Below are 20,645 nucleotides of genomic sequence, written 5' to 3' on the forward strand. Positions count from 1 at the left end.
TTATTCTTATTCTCAATTCTGTACTGAGCACATTGCTTCTTGCTGACATTACAAAAAGCTATTTCTGTGTATGTAGCCCAGAGTTTAAGTCAACACCATATAGAGGGAACACGTGATCTGTGGGACATATAAATAACATCTCTTAGGAGGTAGAGGGGGTTTGTCACGTGGGGGCTGTCACCTCCTGCCGTCACCATCATTCTCCATGGACATCAGACAAGTCACACAAGGAAGGAACAGCTGGTAGCCATGATTCTACTCCATGAAAGAAAGATGACTTCTCCATCTCAGAAACGATGAGGAACAAGCGCTGATATTTATAAATGGACAATCTGTTTGTAGCTATTTCATTTGTTTTTATGTTTTGCTGCAATGTGGTTTTTCTGTGGACAATTCAATAAACTACTACATTTTTAATGAAAATATCATGACATTTTTTCTTTAAGAGTAACGCACCTGGTAAAGTCCTGATTAAATAAATGTGCGATATAAGCATATTTAACAATCTCCAAGAATGATCATTATTCTTCCCAGCAGTCTCCAGCTTTCAGTTACCATTCAATATACAGTGAGCGGCAGCGACTGTAAGCAAGCGCCAGCACTTTAACTGACAGCTCGCTGAGATGCAGAGCGGGATTCGCCTTCGTAAACTCGGCAGTGTCTAAATTACACGCTGAAGAGTTTCTCCTTTGAAAACACAGCAAAATAAAAAAAACTTGGCGTGCAGAATTTTTTGAGGAGTTTTTCTTTTCTTGAAGCGATTTTGAAGAACCCTGAAATCGTCCTGAACATTTTTTTTGCAGCTTTTTGATTGGACAGTGCATAATTTGAAGTGGATTCCCCCAGTATCTTCTTCTAAGAAGTATCAGGCCCTTTTCCTCCAGGAGTTTTTTCAAAAGTTTTTAATCCTCAAAGTGGATTTCTCATACAAATGAATATGAAGAGAGTTTGAAAAGGTTTTTGGAGGATTTTGGTGCGGAAAATTCTTCCTATTTATTTCAATGGAAAATCTGCCTCAAAAAACTGTCAACAACGAGCCTAAGTGTATGTTCACACTGGGCGTTTTTGCTGCGGTTTTTTATGTTAATTTTCAGCTGCTTTTTTACGGTACCAGCAAAGCCTATGAGATTTCAGAAATCTCATGCACACACACTGGTTTTTTTTTTTCTTCAGGATTTTGTGCTTTGCTGCTTTTTTTTTGGACATAGAGAATGTCATTTCTTTCAGTGTTTTTCACCTATTGGCTTGAATGGGTGTTGAAAAAAACGTTGCAAAAACGCAGGTATCATTATTTGCAGCTTTTTTTCTGCAGAAAAGTCATGGACATTAGCATGGACAAAGAGGCACAAGTTAGCCCAAAAAATGCACCAAATCCGCAAGACACGCACCAAAAATGCACCGAAACCCGCGTTTTTGCAGCAGCTTCTTTCCTGCCAAGAAATCAGGTTTTGCTACAGAAAAAAAAGCAGCAAAAAACACCCAGTATGAACATACCCTAAGGGTATGTGCACACGTTGCAGATTACCTGCGGATCCGCAGTGATTTTTTCCGCGCAGAAACGCTGCAGATCTGCAAGTGATTTGCAGTACAATGTAAATCAATGGGGAAAAAAAATGCTTTTTCTAAAGGGTGCGGAAAAATCCGCACGGAAAAGGCAGCAGATTCAAAAAAGGACCATGTCAATTGTTTTTGAGGATCTACAGCGTTTCTGCACCCATTCCATAATAGAAATACACAGGGGTAAAAAAAACAATGAAATCCACACAGGATCCGCAACAAATCAGCAAAAAATCCACATAAAAAACGCGCAGATTCTGCACAGAAATGCAGAATCTGCGCAGAAAATTCCACAGCCAAATCCGCAACGTGTGCACATACCCTAACAATCCGGATATTGCAGACACCTTGCTTTATAACGAGGCGGCGTTGGGATGAGGCATGTTAAGTATGATACCTCGCCGGAATTCGTGAATATGAAACAAATGAACTGTGTGGCATTAAGACGTCTGAAGTTGATGTTCACATGACTATTTTTTTTTTTTTCTTGCTTTCTCCCAAACTTGTGATCGTCCAGCTATGTGAGGAGTCACGCCTTCCCTAAGCCTGGAAGCCTAAAGCTGCTCCATTAGAAAGGAGAAAACGTCTGACCCTCACTAACAAACCATGACTCTCTCCAAGGATGTGGAGTACCAGGCCCCTACTACTACTCCCATCATTGCCAGCAACAGCGTGCAACCCCCTTCGGCTGGCATGGAGTCCAGCAGCAGCCTTGAGCAGATGGAGGGGGTCTTCAATTTGGTGGAGCCCCCCAGAAGGTCGACTGGCAGGCTTATTATGCACGGCATGGCCATGTTTGGTAGAGAGTTTTGTTACGCGGTGGAAGCTGCATTTGTCACCCCTGTTCTGCTGAGTGTTGGACTCCCTAAAAGCTTGTACAGCCTGGTCTGGCTCATCAGCCCCATCTTGGGTTTCCTTCTCCAGCCGGTGGTAGGATCGGCCAGTGATCACTGTCGGTCTCGTTGGGGGAGACGCAGACCTTATATTCTTACGTTGGGGATTTTGATGATTTTGGGAATGACGCTCTACCTCAATGGCGACACGGCGGTAACCGGTAAGTAGAATAACTAACTGATTTATTACAATTACCAATCAGATTCCAGCTCTCATCTTTCAAAGGCCTTTTTTTAAATGAAACCTGAGAGCTGATTGGTTGCTATGGGCAACTGTTTCTCACTGACTCCAAGCCTAGGCCTCAGGCCATATTCACACATTCAGTATTTGGTCAGTATTTTACCTCAGTATTTGTAAGCCAAAACCAGGAGTGGAACAATCAGAGAAAAAGTATAATAGAAACATATGCACCACTTATAAGTACATGAAATACTAATCGTGTGAACATAGCCATACCGAACGTTCTTGTTCCTACGGGTACACGATCAGAAAACTACACTTTGACATATGTAGTTGTCATAGCAACCAGTGACCAAATATTAAGGGTTTTAGCTCAGTGCTAATTTGGTACAAAGAAAGGGGCACAAAATATGTAAGGAGACTTGGCGGTACTTCATTCATTTAGATGATGCAAGAAACCAGCAGTCCTATGTAAAAGGTCTAAAACGGAAAGCTATGCTACATTTAGGCTGGGATTATGCACTGACGGTCGTCCCATCATAACTTTTCTTGATTTCCTATGATGCCACATTGCGACTTACCGCGACAGCGTCACAAATGTCGTCAAATATGCTGAGTTTTGTGTTGTAAGACAAGTGGAACAAGACTCGCTCTGCATACACTTCAGTGAAAGCTGCACGCGACTAATCAGTGATTTTGAAAAAAGTTTACAGCAAAAGCTTGGCTTTAAAAAAAAAAAAAGTTTCCATCCGCGCCAGTCTTGCTCTGTGTTTTTGGGGGGAGGTTGCCATGATTTCCTGAAATTTCTTCTTCAGTTTTCCGGCAATTTCAGTAAATCTCTGCGAAAAAAACTAAATTTGCAAACACAACTTTAACAGGGCCCTGATCAGGAGAATCTGAGGCTGTGTGCACACGATGCGGAATTGGACGGATCCGCAGCGGATTTTTCCACGCAGAAACGCTGCAGATCCGCACTGTGATTTACAGTACAATGTAAATCAATAGAAAAAAAAATGCTGTGCTAATGATGTGGAAAAATTTGCATGAAAACCGCTGCGGATCAAAAGAAGTAGCATGTCACTTCTCTTTTGCAGATCCTCAGCGTTTCTAACCCCTTCCATTATAAAAATTCGCAGGGGTAAAAAAACACAGAAAATCCGCACAAAATCCGCATAAATTCCGCAACAAAAATGCATAAAATCCGCGGCAAATCTGCACCTGCGTTTTCTGCCAGGAGATGCAGATTTTGTGCCGTAAATTCTGCACCACAATCCGCAACGTGTGCACATAGCCTTAGCGTTCCAGCAAATGGCATGGGATTTGTAGAAATCTCATACCACCGCTCTTCCCCTTTTTCCTTTTTTTATGCTGCATAATCTGAACTGCGGCGCACATTTCAAACCCTCAACATACCAAGTCGTCTTGGTGGTACGCTGAGTTTCAGGTTCTCATTACCCCCATAGAATTACAGGAGATGCAGGTAAAAATTCATAAGTGTTTTTAGAGCATTTTTCGCTGTGGAAACGCACTTATAATGCATGTAATCCACACATGACTATATCAACAAATTTTGTCAAGACAAATAATAGGAAGTATTAAAAACAAAGAAGCAAAAAAAAGAAAAAAGCAAAACCTCCATATCAAAGAGACAAAAACAACAGCAATAAAAAACACACACATTGTTTTAGAAAAGCACTAAAAAATCCAGTGAAAAACCCAAGTAGACTAATTTACATCATAGGTGTAGAAAATCTGCAACATCAAAAACTGACCAAGTATTCAGTGTGGGAACATAGCCTTATGGCTCTGCTACATCAGTCTCATGGGGGAGACTGTGTAAAATGTACAGTGGGTATGGAAAGTATTCAGACCCCTTTAAATTATTCACTCTTTGTTTCATTGCAGCCATTTGGTAAACTCAAAAAAGTTCATTTATTTTCTCATTAATGTACACTCTGCACTATAACTATAGAAATTTTTGCATATTTATAAAAAAAAAACAAACCCTGAAATATCACATGGTCATAAGTATTCAGACCATTTGCTCAGACACTCATATCTAAGTCCCATGCTGTCCATTTCCTTGTGATCCTCCTTGAGATGGTTCTACTCCTTCATTGGAATCCAGCTGTGTGTAATTAAACTGATAGGACTTGATTTGGAAAGGCGCACACCTGTCTATATAAGACCTCACAGCCCACAGTGCATGTCAGACCAAATGAGAATCATGAGGTCAAAGGAACTGGCCAAGGAGCTCAGAGACAGAATTGTGGCAAAGCACAGATCTGGGCAAGGTTACAAAAGAATTTCTGCAGTATTCAAGGTTCGTAAGAGGACAGTGGCCTCCATACTCCTTAAATGGAAGAAGTTTGGGACCATCAGAAGTCTTCCTAGACCTTGCTGTCCAGCCAAACTGAGCAATCGTGGGAGAAGAGCCTTGGCGAGAGAGGTAAAGAAGAACCCCAAGATCACTGTGGCTGAGCTCCATAGATGCAGTAGGGAGATGGGAGAAAGTTCCACAAAGTCATCTATCACTGCAGCCCTCCGACAGTCGGGCTTTTATGGCAGAGTGGCCCAACGGAAACCTCTCCTCAGTGCAAGACATATGAAAGCCGCAGAGAGTTGGCTAAAAACAACACATGAAAGACTCCCACTATGAGAAATAAGATTCTCTGGTCTGATGAGAAGAAGATAGACCTTTTTGGTGATAATTCTAAGCGGTATGTGTGGAGAAAACAAGGCACTGCTCATCACCTGCCCAATACAATCCCAACAGTGAAGCATGGTGGTGGCAGCATCATGCTATGGGGGTGTTTTTCAGCTGCAGGGACAGGATGACTGGTTGTCATTGAGGGAAACATGAATGCGGCCAAGTACAGAGATATCCTGGATGAAAACCTCTTCCACAGTGCTCTGGACCTCAGACTTGGCCGAAGGTTCACCTTCCAACAAGACAATGACCCTAAGCACACAGCTAAAATAACAAAGGAGTGGCTTCAGAACAACTGTGACCATTCTTGACTGGCCCAGCCAGAGCCCTGACCTAAACCCAATTGAGCATCTCTGGAGAGACCTGAAAATGGCTGCAGTGATAGTTGACTTTGTGGAACTTTCTCCCATCTCCCTACTGCATCTATTGAGCTCAGCCACAGTGATCTTGGGGTTCTTCTTTACATCTCACACCAGGGCTCTTCTCCCACGATTGCTCAGTTTGGCTGGACAGCCAGGTCTAGGAAGACTTCTGATGGTCCCAAACTTCTTCCATTTAAGGATTATGGAGGCCACTGTGCTCTTAGGAACCTTGAGTACTGCAGAAATTCTGTTGTAACCTTTGCCCAATCTGTGCCACAATTCTGTCTCTGAGCTCCTTGGCCAGTTCCTTTGACCTCATGATTCTCATTTGGTCTGACATGCACTGTGAGCTGTGAGGTCTTATATAGACAGGTGTGCGCCTTTCCAAATCAAGTCCTATCAGTTTAATTAAACACAGCTGGACTCCAGTGAAGGAGTAGAACCATCTCAAGAAGGATCACAAGGAAATGGACAGCATGTGACTTAAATATGAGTGTCTGAGCAAAGGGTCTGAAGACTTATGACCATGTGATATTTCAGGTTTTTTTAAATAAATATGCCAAATTTCTACATTTCTGTTTTTTTCAGTCAAGATGTGGTGCAGAGTGTACATTAATGTGATAAAATAAACTTTTTTGAATTTACCAAATGGCTTCAATGAAACAAAGTGAAAAATTTAAAGGGATCTGAATATTTTCTGTACCTACTGTATATCAATGGCATGAGGATCACATAACATATATACAGCACACGTGCGCAGCACACACACTGCTCACATATAAGACACATGCAGCGCACACACCACTCACATATCAGGCACAGGCAGTGGTGCGCCCTGCCTGGGCCTTGGGGGTACCCGGTACCGGGTCCAGTCTTCCAAATTCCCTTGAAAGACCATTCCCCTTTAATTGGGCGCCCAGGGCCACGGACCAGGTCGCAGCCACCGTGACTTCCCCCCTTAAGGGCTCGTTTCCATTTGCGAGAAACACGTCCGTGTCTCGCATGTAAAAACCAAGCTCTGGCGCCGGCACTTTGGAGCGGAGCGTGCGGCTCCATGTGTTGCTATGCGGCCGCACGCTCCGCTCTGGATGCCGGCGCCAGAGCTTGGTTTTCACATGCGAGACACGGACGTGTTACTCGCAAATGGAAACGAGCCCTTAAGGGGGAAGTCACGGTGGCTGCGACCTGGTCCATGGCCCTGGGCGTCCAATTTAAGGGGAATGGTCTTTTAGGCCGGTTTCACACGTCAGTGGCTCCGGTACGTGAGGTGACAGTTTCCTCACGTACCGGAGACACTGACTCACGTAGACACATTGAAATCAATGTGTCTCTGTACATGTCAGCGTGTTTTCACGGACCGTGTGTCCGTGTGCAAAACATGGAGACGTGTCAGTGTTCGGGGGAGCGCACGGATTACACGGACCCATTAAAGTCAATGGGTCCGTGTTTTTAGACACGTACCACACACGGACGCTGTCCGTGTGCAGTCCGTGTGCCGTGCAGGAGACAGCGCTACAGTAAACGCTGTCCCCTCAGTGTGGTGCTGAAGCCGCCATTCATATCTTCTCTCCAGAAAATATAGCCAACTAGCATGGTAACACTAATTAGAATCAGAAATCTGTACCACTAGTAACAGCAAGACCTAAACGGCCTATCATCAAAAACATACCAACTACGAAGAGAAAAAGATGATTGACGGCCAAACAAGTATCATCAAAAAATATAAACTTTATTCGTCTAAAAATACAACAAGTGTATGGAAAATGACATAAGGCATGGCGCCACAGGACTGGACGCTGCAGAGAAAACAACAGGAGGCACGGGAAAAACAGTCCACAGAGTATAATGGTCACATATTGCCGAACATAATGCAGAAAAAATAAGCAAAATTGTGAAATTAACCTAAAAAATAAGCATAACAAAATAAATATGGCTATATGTGACAAGGACCCATTGGAGTGGGAAGCCAGACTGTCTGCGGCGATTAAGAGAAATCACCACAGGCTACAGTCCCAGGGATACTAGTAAATTGACAGTGCAGAGTAAAAGTATATCAAAACCTAGGACTGCCAATCTGCACAATAAGTAGTGAATCCAATGATACAGCTGTACAAAAAATCACCACCGAATGGTACCGACCGCAATGTGGACTGAAGCTCCTGGGGACGCGCCTCCGCCCCAACGCGCGTTTCGGTGCACACACCCTCGTCAGGGGGCCCCTTTCTTCATAGTTGGTATATCTTCTCTCCAGCAGCGTTCGCTGTAGAGAAGATATGAAAAATCCTTTTTTTTTTTTTTTTTTTTTTGTGTGTTTAAAATAAAGATCCCTGTCCCCACCACCCTCCCACCCCCTGTGCGCCCGCCCGCTGTTAATAAAATACTCACCCGGCTCCCTCGCAGCGTCCTCTCAGCGCCAGCTTCTCCTGCATGAGCGGTCACGTGGTGCCACCGATAACAGTCATGAATATGCGGCTCCACCTCCCATAGGGGTGGAGCCGTATATTCATGACTGTAATGGGCAGCCCCACGTGACCGCTCATACAGGAGAAGGTGCGGCGCAGAGAGGACGCTTCGAGGGAGCCAGGTGAGTATTTTATTAACAGCGGGCGGGCGCACACGGGGTGGGAGGGGGGTGGGGACAGGGATCTTTATTTTAAACACAAAAAAAAAGAAAAAAAAAAGGATTTTTCATATCTTCTCTCTAGCGAACGCTGCTGGAGATAAGATATGAATGGCGGCTTCAGCACCAGATGCAGGGGACAGCACTTACTTGTAGCGCTGTCTCCTGCACGGTCCGTGTGGTACCCAGTTGGCACACGGCTGCCGCATGTGTGCCACACTGATGTTCACGGTAAGCACATGGACACACGGACACGGATAATTCCGATACAGATAATTCCAATACCGGAAAAATCGGGACGTGTGAGACTGGCCTTAAGGGAATTTGTAATAGTCTGTCATGACGCCACCTGTGGTGTTCGGTCAATAGTGGGACCGACGCTGCTTTAAAAGGGGTCCTCTGGGGGATGTTGTCGTAGCAATGATGGTAACGTTTCCCACAAGTGAAGCGGGGTCCCCAGAGGTCCTGAAGTGTACAGTATAACGATGATGGTGTAGGCTGGTAAAATGAGTAAAGTACACAGGTTGTAAGTCTTTAACTGGTTTACTGTAGTTAGCAGGCCACAGTCCAGGGTACCAGGCACGGATGGCGATGTGGCCCAGCCGGCTCTGAGGCAATGGAAGAATCCCTTTTGCCAGTTGAGGTCCGTGAGCCTTTCCAACTAGCGCCGTTATATGTGAAGTCCCTGCTACCTGAAGCTTTCTGCAGAGTTCTCTTCCCCCCTGTCCTGAGACAGGTACCTGTATGACGGGCAGCTTGAGCCTTTTATAGGGACTCTATCATGCCCCGGGCTCCTCAGGTGCTGCTGCGTCTCAGTTGTACTGCGGGCCTTTCACTTAAAGTTCTGAGCCCTCCGGTTCTGCCAAGTGTCCTACAGTTCCACTAAGGCAGTGTTCCCCAACTCCGGTCCTCAAGAGCCACCAACAGGTCATGTTTTGAGGATTTCCTTAGTATTGCACAGATCATTGAATGCTTGCCTGTCCGGGTGATGCAATTATCACCTGTGCAATACTAAGGAAATCCTGAAAACATGACCTGTTAGTGGCTCTTGAGGACCGGACTTGGGGAACACTGCACTAAGGCCTCGGGCTCCCGGTACTCGGTACTGCGCTTCGGCTCTGAGGGTGCCCAGTCACAGTTCCCCTCTGAGCCCTGTTACTCTCCTCTGCTCCTTTCCTCTGTCGCTCCATCACATTCAACCCTTTGGGTATTTCCCCTTCCAGAGGCTGCAGCGCCCACGTGGCTGCTGGGCCTCTCTGTCTGTCTGCTCTCTAAGACTTCCTTCTCCCTCTGTGTCTCTCTGACTGGCTAACTCTTCCTCCAGACCAGGACATATATCCATATTTGAGGGAAGCTCTCCTGAATCCGGGTCCTGCGCTCCCCCTCCTGGCCTGGATTTGGAATCTGTTGTGTGTGGGTGCCTTACCTGATAAAGACAACTCCATTGCCTCTGAGCATGATATTACCCTCCCCGAAAGGAAAGGCAGCATCACTGCAACAACCGGTTACCTGGGGAGCTGCAGCAGCGCACACACCACTCACATCTCAGACACATGCAGCGCACACACCTCCCACATATCAGACACATGCAGCGCACACACCTCCCACATATCAGACACATGCAGCGCACACACCTCCCACATATTAGACACAGGCAGCGCACATACCACTCACATACCAGACACAGGCAGCGCATATACACACCTCACATATCACACACAGGCAGCAAGCACAACTCCCACATACCAGACACAGGCAGCGCACATACCACTCACATACCAGACACAGGCAGCGCATATACACACCTCACATATCACACACAGGCAGCACACACACCTCACACATACCAGACACAGGCAGCACACACACCACTCACATATCAGACACAGGCAGCACACACACCGCTCACATATCAGACACAGGCAGTGCACACACCTCCCACATATCAGACACATGCAGCGCACACACCTCCCACATATCAGACACATGCAGTGCACACACCTCCCACATATCAGACACATGCAGCGCACACACCTCCCACATATCAGACACAGGCAGTGCACACACCTCCCACATATCAGACACATGCAGCGCACACACCTCCCGCATATCAGACACATGGAGCGCACACACCACTCACATATCAGACACATGCAGCGCGCATGGATCGCCCCCACGTAAGGGCAATGGGGTACCGTACTCGGTTCCGGGTCCTTTGGTTCTTCAGCGGTGATGTCACAATGGCACGACCCGGCCCGTGGCCCTATGAGGGGCGCCCAATAAAAGGCAGAGTTTGGATGGATTGATAGTGTTTGTGACGCCACCTGTGGTATTCGGTCAGGGTGACTGACGCTGCTTAGGGGTCCGCTGGGGTGATGTTATGGCAGCTAGATGGTATACCTTCCCACAAGTGAAGTATGTCCCCAGGGCTTCCCAGAAGAGTAAGTGGTAGATGGTGGATGGTGTGAGGCACAGTTAATAACAAGGACACAAAGGGTGCAGTCTCTTTACCTTTACTGAAGGCTTCAGCATCCGCAGTCCAGAGTACTGGATCACAGGGTAGGCAGAGTCCGGCTGGTCTGAAGGCAAGTCCAGAGTTCCCTTATCCAGGTGGAAATCAGTTGCCTTCCTACTAGCACTCGTGCGTTTTAGTACCTCCCTGCTGAGCAACTCAGTAAGGTCCTCACAACTGTTGTAGATGTTATGTCTTCCTCTCTGTCCGCCAGGTGGTGTGGATAGGACAAACCCGTATGACTGATGGCCTGAGGCTTGTTTATAGGGACCCTAGAGACGCCCCGACACCCACAATTGCCACCGTGCCTCCTGGGTGTATGGTCGGGCAGCCAACTTGGAATTGACTGTCCTGCCAGTCTCTGAAGTAAAGCATAGAGTCTATTACTCCCTCGGTATTCTGGCTACCAGTCTGCGCTCCAGAAGGAGGCAGCCTCTCACAGGACAGGACTCCTGCTTTTCTTCTCCTTGTGCTATGACTTCGTTTCTCACTCCCTACAATACAATTCTCTTCGTGTCCTTGCTTAGGATGCTGCCGCACGTGAAGCAGGCGCAGCACCGTGTCTTTCTGTCTTGCTAGGCCTCTGTCAGGATCCTACCCCTGACAGGGACCTCCTTTTCCCTCTGTCTGCCTGACAGGTGTTGCCTGGGCAAAGCCCAGTCAGCTTCTGACTTTCTATCCAATCCACCAGTTTTACCCTAATGTGAGGCGTGACCTAGTAGATAGGAGCAAGGCTCCCCCTGGTGGACTGGAGTGTGAAGTGTGTTGTGTGTTTTGTGATACCTGGTGTCATGATCCAGTTCTGAGATTATGTTCAGCTCTTGTCTCTGGACTGGTCATGTGGGAGTTAATCCTCTCTGCCTCACCCTGGAGCTGGCTGAACTATTTAAGTCCTCTGTAGCCATTGGGCCAGTGTCAGCTATAGTTCATGCTGCAAGGTTTGAGCTCTTGACCTGATCCCTGTTAATGTGTTCCTGTTTGCCTCTGACTGCCTACACCCGTTTATGACTTGTTCTGACCTTTGGCCTGTACCCCGACTCCGTCTCTGTCTCACGTTTTGGTTACCACGTTCCCGGTAGGTTCTGACGTCTTGCTTGTCCCCGACGATTCTCTGCTCGCCCCTTCTGTACCGCGCTGCTATCTCCGTGTATGACCTTGGCTTGTTTCATGTCCCTTTCATTACCTGTGACACCTGTGTTGTTGTTCAGTGTTGCTGTGCTGTGTGTGCAACCTCCTTTCCTTAGCCAGCACCCCCTGGTGGAGATTGCTCTATACTGCACTGCAGCAGCACATCACACCTGGCAAGGTGAACTCCTTTTGTGCCATCAGACGTAACATCACTCCCCCTGGTGGAAGAATAACATTACTGCAACGACCAGGACTCGGGCGCCGCACACACACACCACTCACATATTAGACCCATGCAGCACACACCTCCCACATATCAGACACATGCAGCGCACACACCTCCCACATATCAGACACATGGAGCGCACACACCTCCCACATATCAGACACATGCAGCGCACATACCACTCACATATCAGACACAGGCAGCGCATATACACACCTCACATATCACACACATGCAGCGCACACACCGCTCACATATCAGACACAGGCAGTGCACACACCTCCCACATATCAGACACAGGCAGCGCACACACCTCCCACATATCAGACACAGGCAGTGCACACACCTCCCACATATCAGACACAGGCAGTGCACACACCTCCCACATATCAGACACATGCAGTGCACACACCTCCCACATATCAGACACATGCAGAGCACACACCTCCCACATATCAGACACAGGCAGTGCACACACCTCCCACATATCAGACACATGCAGTGCACACACCTCCCACATATCAGACACATGGAGCGCACACACCTCCCACATATCAGACACAGGCAGCGCACACACCTCCCACATATCAGACACAGGCAGCGCACACACCACTCACATATCAGACACAGGCAGCGCATATACACACCTCACATATCACACACATGCAGCGCACACACCGCTCACATATCAGACACAGGCAGTGCACACACCTCCCACATATCAGACACATGCAGCGCACACACCTCCCACATATCAGACACATGCAGCGCACACACCTCCCACATATCAGACACATGCAGCGCACACACCTCCCACATATCAGACACATGCAGCGCACACACCTCCCACATATCAGACACATGCAGAGCACACACCTCCCACATATCAGACACATGCAGAGCACACACCTCCCACATATCAGACATGCAGAGCACACACCTCCCACATATCAGACACATGCAGCGCACACACCTCCCACATATCAGACATGCAGCGCACACACCTCCCACATATCAGACACAGGCAGAGCACACACCTCCCACATATCAGACACATGCAGAGAACACACCTCTCACATATCAGACATGCAGAGCACACACCTCCCACATATCAGACACATGCAGCGCACACACCTCCCACATATCAGACATGCAGCGCACACACCTCCCACATATCAGACACAGGCAGCGCACACACCACTCACATATCAGACACATGCAGAGAACACACCTCTCACATATCAGACATGCAGAGCACACACCTCCCACATATCAGACACATGCAGCGCACACACCTCCCACATATCAGATAGAGGACTAACATAAGGCAATTCTTGTTGCTGGGAATCTGCCTAATCTTGGTTGCCAGGTAAGCAAGAATTGGATAAATTTTAAAGTATTTCCAATTTTATATATTTTCTAGCACAGTAATGCAAATCAAATTTCTTAGATTTCATGTTTGCATGGTATAGCGCTACAGAGTTCTACTTTATTTGTTGGTTAAACCTGATGCCCACACACATATCACACACAGGCAGAACACACACCGCTCACATATTATTATTATTTATTATTATAGCGCCATTTATTCCATGGCGCTTTACATGTGAGGAGGGGTATACATAATAAAAACAAGTACAATAATCTTAAACAATACAAGTCACGACTGGTAGATGAGGAGAGAGAGGACCCTGCCCGCGAATGCTCACAATCTACAAGGGATGGGTGAGGATACAGTAGGTGAGGGTAGAGCTGGTCGTGCAGCGGTTTGGTGGATCGGTGGTTACTGCAGGTTGTAGGCTTGTCGGAAGAGGTGGGTCTCCAGGTTCTTTTTGAAGGTTTCCATGGTGGGCGAGAGTCTGATATGTTGTGGTAGAGAGTTCCAGAGTAGGGGTGATGAGCGGGAGAAATCTTGTATGCGATTGTGGGAAGAGGAGATAAGAGGGGAGTAGAGAAGGAGATCTTGTGAGGATCGGAGGTTGCGTGTAGGTAAGTACTGGGAGACGAGTTCACAGATGTATGGAGGAGACAGGTTGTAGATGGCTTTGTATGTCATGGTTAGGGTTTTGAACTGGAGTCTTTGGGTAATGGAGAGCCAGTGAAGGGATTGACAGAAGGGAGAGGCCGGGGAATAGCGGGGTGACAGGTGGTTAGTCGGGCAGCAGAGTTTAGAATAGATTGGAGGGGTGCGAGAGTGTTAGAGGGGAGGTCACAGAGCAGGAGGTTGCAGTAGTCGAGGCGGGAGATAATGAGGGCATGGACTAGGGTTTTTGCAGATTCTTGGTTGAGGAATGTACGGATCCATGAAATATTTTTGAGTTGAAGTCGGCAGGAAGTGGAAAGGGCTTGGATATGTGGTTTGAATGAGAGATCAGTGTCAAAGATTACACCGAGGCAGCGAGCTTGTGGGACTGGAGAGAGACTGGGCAGCCATTTACTTTAATGGATAGGTCTGTTGGGGGAGTCAAGTGAGATGGAGGAAAGATGATTAATTCTGTTTTGTCCATATTAAGTTTTAGAAATAAGAAGGATGAAATAGTGGACAGACATTGAGGGATTCTGGTTAGTAGGGTGGTGATATCTGGTCCAGAGATGTAGATCTGTGTGTCGTTGGCATAAAGATGATACTGAAAGCTGTGAGATTCTATGAGTTGTTCCAGGCCGAAGGTGTAAATGGAGAAGAGCAGGGGCCCAAGGACTGAACCTTGCAGGACTCCGACAGATAGGTGAGGAGGTGGTGTGGGAGGGGGAGACACTGAATGACCTGCCTGTTAGGTATGACAAGATCCAGGAAAGGGCCAAGTCTGTGATGCCAAGGGATGAGTGGATCTGTAATAATATGGAATGGTCCACTGTGTCAAAGGCAGAGGACAGGTCCAGGAGGAGAAAGACAGAGTAGAGTCGCTTGCTCTTGGCAGTTAATCCTCTGTCAGGAACAATGGATCTGACAATCGCAGCTCTTCTACTTTCATTTCTGCCTTCTCACCAGATTTTCAAGAAACCCCCTCCCTCTAGATAGTCTCCTGGCTCTAGCTGCTGTGTGAAACCTGATACCACAGTTGGTCTGCAGAGCTTCAGGAAGGAAGATATAGCTGTGCTGGCTTCTCAGGCTCATTGGTCCCGAACACATCACATTTTTTATAAGGCCAGTTTCACACGTCAGTGGCTCCGGTACGTGAGGTGACAGTTTCCTCACGTACCGGAGAGACTGACTCACGTAGACACATTAAAATCAATGTGTCTCTGCACATGTCAGCGTGTTTTCACGGACGGTGTGTCCGTTTGAAAAACACGGAGACATGTCAGTGTTCGTGGGAGCGCACGGATCACACGGACCCATTAAAGTCAATGGGTCCGTGTAAAACACGTACCGCACACGGATGCTGTCCGTGTGCAGTCCGTGTGCCATGCAGGAGACAGCGCTACAGTAAACGCTGTCCCCTGCTTGAGGTGCTGAAGCCCCATTCATTTCTTATCTCCAGCAGCGTTCGCTGGTGCGAAGGAATGAAAAATATTTTTTTTTTTTGCGGTGTAAATAAAGTTCCCTGTAACCAACCCCCTCCCACCCCCTGTGCACCCACCCGCTGGAAAGAAAATACTCACCAAGCTCCCTTGATGCTTCCTCTCAGCATCGCAGCTCTTGCTGTATGAGCGATCAGGTGGTGCCGCTTATTACAGTGATGAATATGCGGCTCCACCCCTCACCACACCGCTCACATATCAGACACAGGCGGCACACAAATATTAAAAGACTGACCATCACTTCCAAACAGAAATCAGATGTGAACAGGAGTTACTGCTACAGTAGCCATCTCCATATATAACCAATAATTAAAGTAACGCTCTATAACGCTATAGCATGTAAACATGAAATATGTGATATTTGAATTGCATTACTGCACTACAAAATATGAAATATTGAGAATACTTATTGCATAAATTGCCCAATTCATGTGTACCCGGCAGTCACGATAAGGCGATTCTCCCAGCAACAAGTTTGCATGCTATAGTGCTGCAGAGTTACAGCAGGATCCTACCTTCTCATATAAATGTAGACTGTTGCCTAAGAGAAGATTCACATTAGGCAGATTCCCATCAACAAGAATCGCCTTATCGTGGTTGCCCGGTAAGCAAGAAATGGATAATTTTAAAGTATTTCCAATTTTACATATTTTCTAGTGCAGTAATGCAAATCAAATTTCTTAGATTTCATGTTTGCATGCTATAACGCTACATAGTTCTACTTTATTTGTTGATTATACATGACGTCCACATACATATCAGACATAGGCAGCACACACACCGCTCACGTATCACAGAGGCAGCAGACACACCGCTCACGTATCAGACACAGGCAGCGCACACACCGCTCACATATCCGACACAGGCAGCACACTCACCGCTCACGTATCAGACACAGGCAGCACCCACACCACTCACGTATCAGACACAGGCAGCACACACCGCTCACATATCCGACACAGGCAGCACACACCGCTCACATATCCGACACAGGCAGCACACACCCCGCTCATGTATCAGACACAGGCAGCAGACACACCGCTCACGTATCAGACACAGGCAGCAGACACACCGCTCACGTATCAGACACAGGCAGCAGACACACCGCTCACGTATCAGACACAGGCAGCAGACACACCGCTCACGTATCAGACACAGGCAGCACACACACCGCTCACGTATCAGACACAGGCAGCAGACACACCGCTCACGTATCAGACACAGGCAGCAGACACACCGCTCACGTATCAGACACAGGCAGCAGACACACCGCTCACGTATCAGACACAGGCAGCAGACACACCGCTCACGTATCAGACACAGGCAGCAGACACACCGCTCACGTATCAGACACAGGCAGCAGACACACCGCTCACGTATCAGACACAGGCAGCACACACTGCTCACGTATCAGACACGACACAGGCAGCGCACACATACCGCTCACGTATAAGACACAGGCAGCACGCACACTGCTCACGTATCACACACCGCTCATGTATCAGACACAGGCAGCGCACACACCGCTCATGTATCAGACACAGGCAGCACACACTGCTCACGTATCAGACACAGGCAGCGCGCACACCGCTCATGTATCAGACACAGGCAGCGCACACACAGCTCACGTATCAGACACAGGCAGCGCACACACCGCTCATGTATCAGACACAGGCAGCGCACACACAGCTCACGTATCAGACACAGGCAGCGCACACACCGCTCATGTATCAGACACAGGCAGCGCACACACTGCTCACGTATCAGACACAGGCAGCGCACACATCAGATATGCACAGCATACGCTCTTCTCCCAGATGTCAGACTCATACAAAGTGAAGCTAACTATTATTGGCTGCTGGGCTCATGTGATGTTATGCCACATGAGCCAGTGCCTCATTGGTTAATGTAAGCACCCATCACAGAGATTCTACCACTGACAGGAGTTTGTAATAACCAATGAGCGCTTTCCTTTGCATTGACGGAAAATGCTGATTGGTTGCTGAGCTGTAGAGGAGCTGCCGGCCCCAGCTGCATCTAGGAGTAGTGAGGGCCGCATGTGGCCTGGGGGTCACGGGTTGTGCACTCATTAGAATGTATTTGCACTTGACAATTTTTCTTTTTTGGATTGACTGTATGAAGGAAAAAAATCAATGGCAAAAATAACATTTTTGTTTTTCGGAGACCTTTCTTTGGTTTTGATTTGCAAATCAAATCCAAATCATTCAATTGAACAGGTCCGTGAAAAAAGTCATTGAACTCAGATGTAGAAATTAACAAAAAAGGTTTGAACGACCCAGAATCGGTGTGAGTTCTCCATTGCCGGGGCTAGTAAGTGGTTTTGGTGCCCAGGATGCCGGGCAGAGGATTGTTGGCACAAATGCCAAAGTGTTGAGGTTTTACAGTAGTTAGTTGGCTGGATGTAAATCAGCAAATGATTTGTACTTCACTGGAGTTGAATGAATCTTTTGAGCTTTGAATTTGATATCTTTGATGAATTTTCCTCCCAAAATTGATTTTCAATGAATAAATTACCGGTAGCTGCAAATCTCAATTCTGAAAAGCATCCAATTGTTCTGAAAATATTTAGCAACTGACTTCTACTGCCCAAACGCAGGCAGCATGTGTCAGAGCCTGGTGCACAATTTTAGTCAGGTATACAATAACTTTAACCACCTGACCACCCCAAACCAGTTTTCACCTTCATGACCGGGCCAATTCTGACCACTGTCACTTTGAGGTAATAATTCTTGAACACTTCAAAGGATCCCCATGATTTTGAGATTTTTGTTTGTGACATATTGTACTTCATGACAGTGGTAAAATTTGTTCAAAATAACTTGCATTTATTTGTGAAAATATTTGAAATTTGGTGAAAATTTTGAAAACTTCAAAATTTAATTTTTATGCCCTTAAATCAGTTGTAACACACGAAATAGTTAATAAATAACATTTCCCACATGTCAACTTTTATATCTGCATACTTTTTTTAAACATAGAAAAGAAATATTAGGAAGTTAGAAGGGCTAAAAGTTGATCAGCAATTTCTCAATTTTCTAACAATTTACAAAACCAATTTTTAGGGACCACATCACATTTGAAGTGACTTTGAGGGGCCTATATGACCCTGTAAAATACACAAAAATGACACCATTCTAAAAACTGCACCCCTCAAAGTGCTCAAAACCACATTTAATAAGTATTAACCCCTCAGATGTGTCACAGGAATTAAAGCAATGTGGAATGAAAAAATTAAAATGTAACTTTTTTCCACAAAAATGTTGATTTAGCCCCAAATTAACCATGCAATTTGTCCTAAGTACACCGATAACCCATATGTGGTGGAAAACTACTGTTTGGGCGCACAGCAGGAGCATCATTTGACTTTTGGAACCCAAAAATGGTCTGGAATCAATAGCAGATGCCATGTCACATTTGAAGAGCCATTGACGTACCAAAACAGCGGAAACCCCTACAATTGACTCCATTTTTTGAAACTACACCTTTAGAGTATAAACTCATGAGGACCTTTGACACACTCAGTGCAGGAATGAATGTTTTGCATGGATTTATGTCTTTTTACATCAATTAAGGAATTTGCTCTTCAGACCTTCTGGGGTCATCACAACATAGTACCAGACCCATGCAGGGGACCATAACACATTAAGACTTCCTTATTTATGAACTGTTCCATTATCTACTGTATGTCTATCCCGTCACTTGTCTTATCTATTGCCTTCTTTCTCTCTGTGCTGTGTTGTGTATAAATGTGATTCTTCAGAATTTGAATTAGTCTTTACCTGATGAAGAGACCTGAGTAGCCTCGAAAGCTTGCAGTTTGTTACCATCTTTTCAGTTAGCCATTAAAAGGTATCAACCACTGAGGACTCTCAATTCTAAATATTTTTCTACACCTCTAGAGGAATTCTTCTGGCTATGTAGTGAGCATTTTTATATTTTCAGGCAATTCACCGAATTGTGAAATATTAGCCGGTGTAAATGAAAAATGACCATTTTTTCCACTAAAATGTTGTTTTGGTCCCAAGCCTTTAATTTTCAAAAGGCATAATTTAAGAAAATGAATGGTACAATTTAAGTAATTTCTACTGAGTACGCCAATACCCCATATGTGGTCAAAAACTACTTTTGAAGCACAGTGCAAAGGTCAGAAGGAACGGAGCACCATTTTGGAGTTCAGATTTTTCTTGGAATGGTTTGAGGGTGCCATGTCACATTAGTAGAGCCCCTGAGGTGTCAGAACAGCAGAACCCCCCCATATTTGACCCCATTTTACAAATTACACCTCTCAATGAATTCATCTAGGGGTGCAGTGATTATATTGATACCACATGTGCCTCACGGAGTTTTATACCATTGACACTTTTGTTGAAAATGGAAATATCCACCATATTGGCTGTACAGTACTACTTATTCACATGGCGAGACTTGGGAGAGACGGAGCGCTATTTGATTCTTGGAAAACAGAATATCGTAGAATAGTTTATCTACAGGTTTAATGATGATTTTGACTCCATGGATGTTTACTCGTCATGAGCAAATGTGTTCAGATAACGTGTTATCTGAGCATGCTCGGATGTTATCAGAGTATCTTGGACTTGCCCGGATGATACATTTTATGTTTTGCGGTTTGTTTGTTAGACAGTCACAACACATGCAGGGATTGCCTAACAGCCACAAAACATGCAGCCACAGAGACTCAAACATATTATCTGAGCACGCCCAAGATACCCCGATAACACCCAGGCATGCTGGGATAACGCATTATCCGAGCATGTTTGATCATCATTAGTCCAGAAACAAGCCGCAGTGGATGTTGCTCAGAGAGAATTGCTAATCTGCCAGTGTAGTGCCCAATACATTGTAGTGCCCATACATTATGCCCATACATTATTGACACATGCACCCATAAATTA

The 20,645-nt window shown here is 46.2% G+C and overlaps 1 protein-coding gene across 1 annotated transcript in view; it reads left to right on the forward strand.

Annotated features, from left to right (window-relative positions):
- Positions 1-2,088: 2,088 nt before the first annotated feature.
- The window catches only part of SLC45A2 (solute carrier family 45 member 2), a 109,423-nt gene continuing 90,866 nt past the window's right edge, over positions 2,089-20,645 (forward strand). The window contains exon 1 of the mRNA XM_069745980.1: positions 2,089-2,611. Coding sequence (XP_069602081.1) covers positions 2,164-2,611 — 448 coding nt within the window. The 5' untranslated portion in view covers positions 2,089-2,163. The remainder of the gene's footprint in view (positions 2,612-20,645) is intronic.

The sequence above is a fragment of the Ranitomeya imitator genome, chromosome 1 (genome assembly GCF_032444005.1).
Source record: "Ranitomeya imitator isolate aRanImi1 chromosome 1, aRanImi1.pri, whole genome shotgun sequence".
Classification (NCBI taxonomy): Eukaryota; Metazoa; Chordata; class Amphibia; order Anura; family Dendrobatidae; genus Ranitomeya; species Ranitomeya imitator.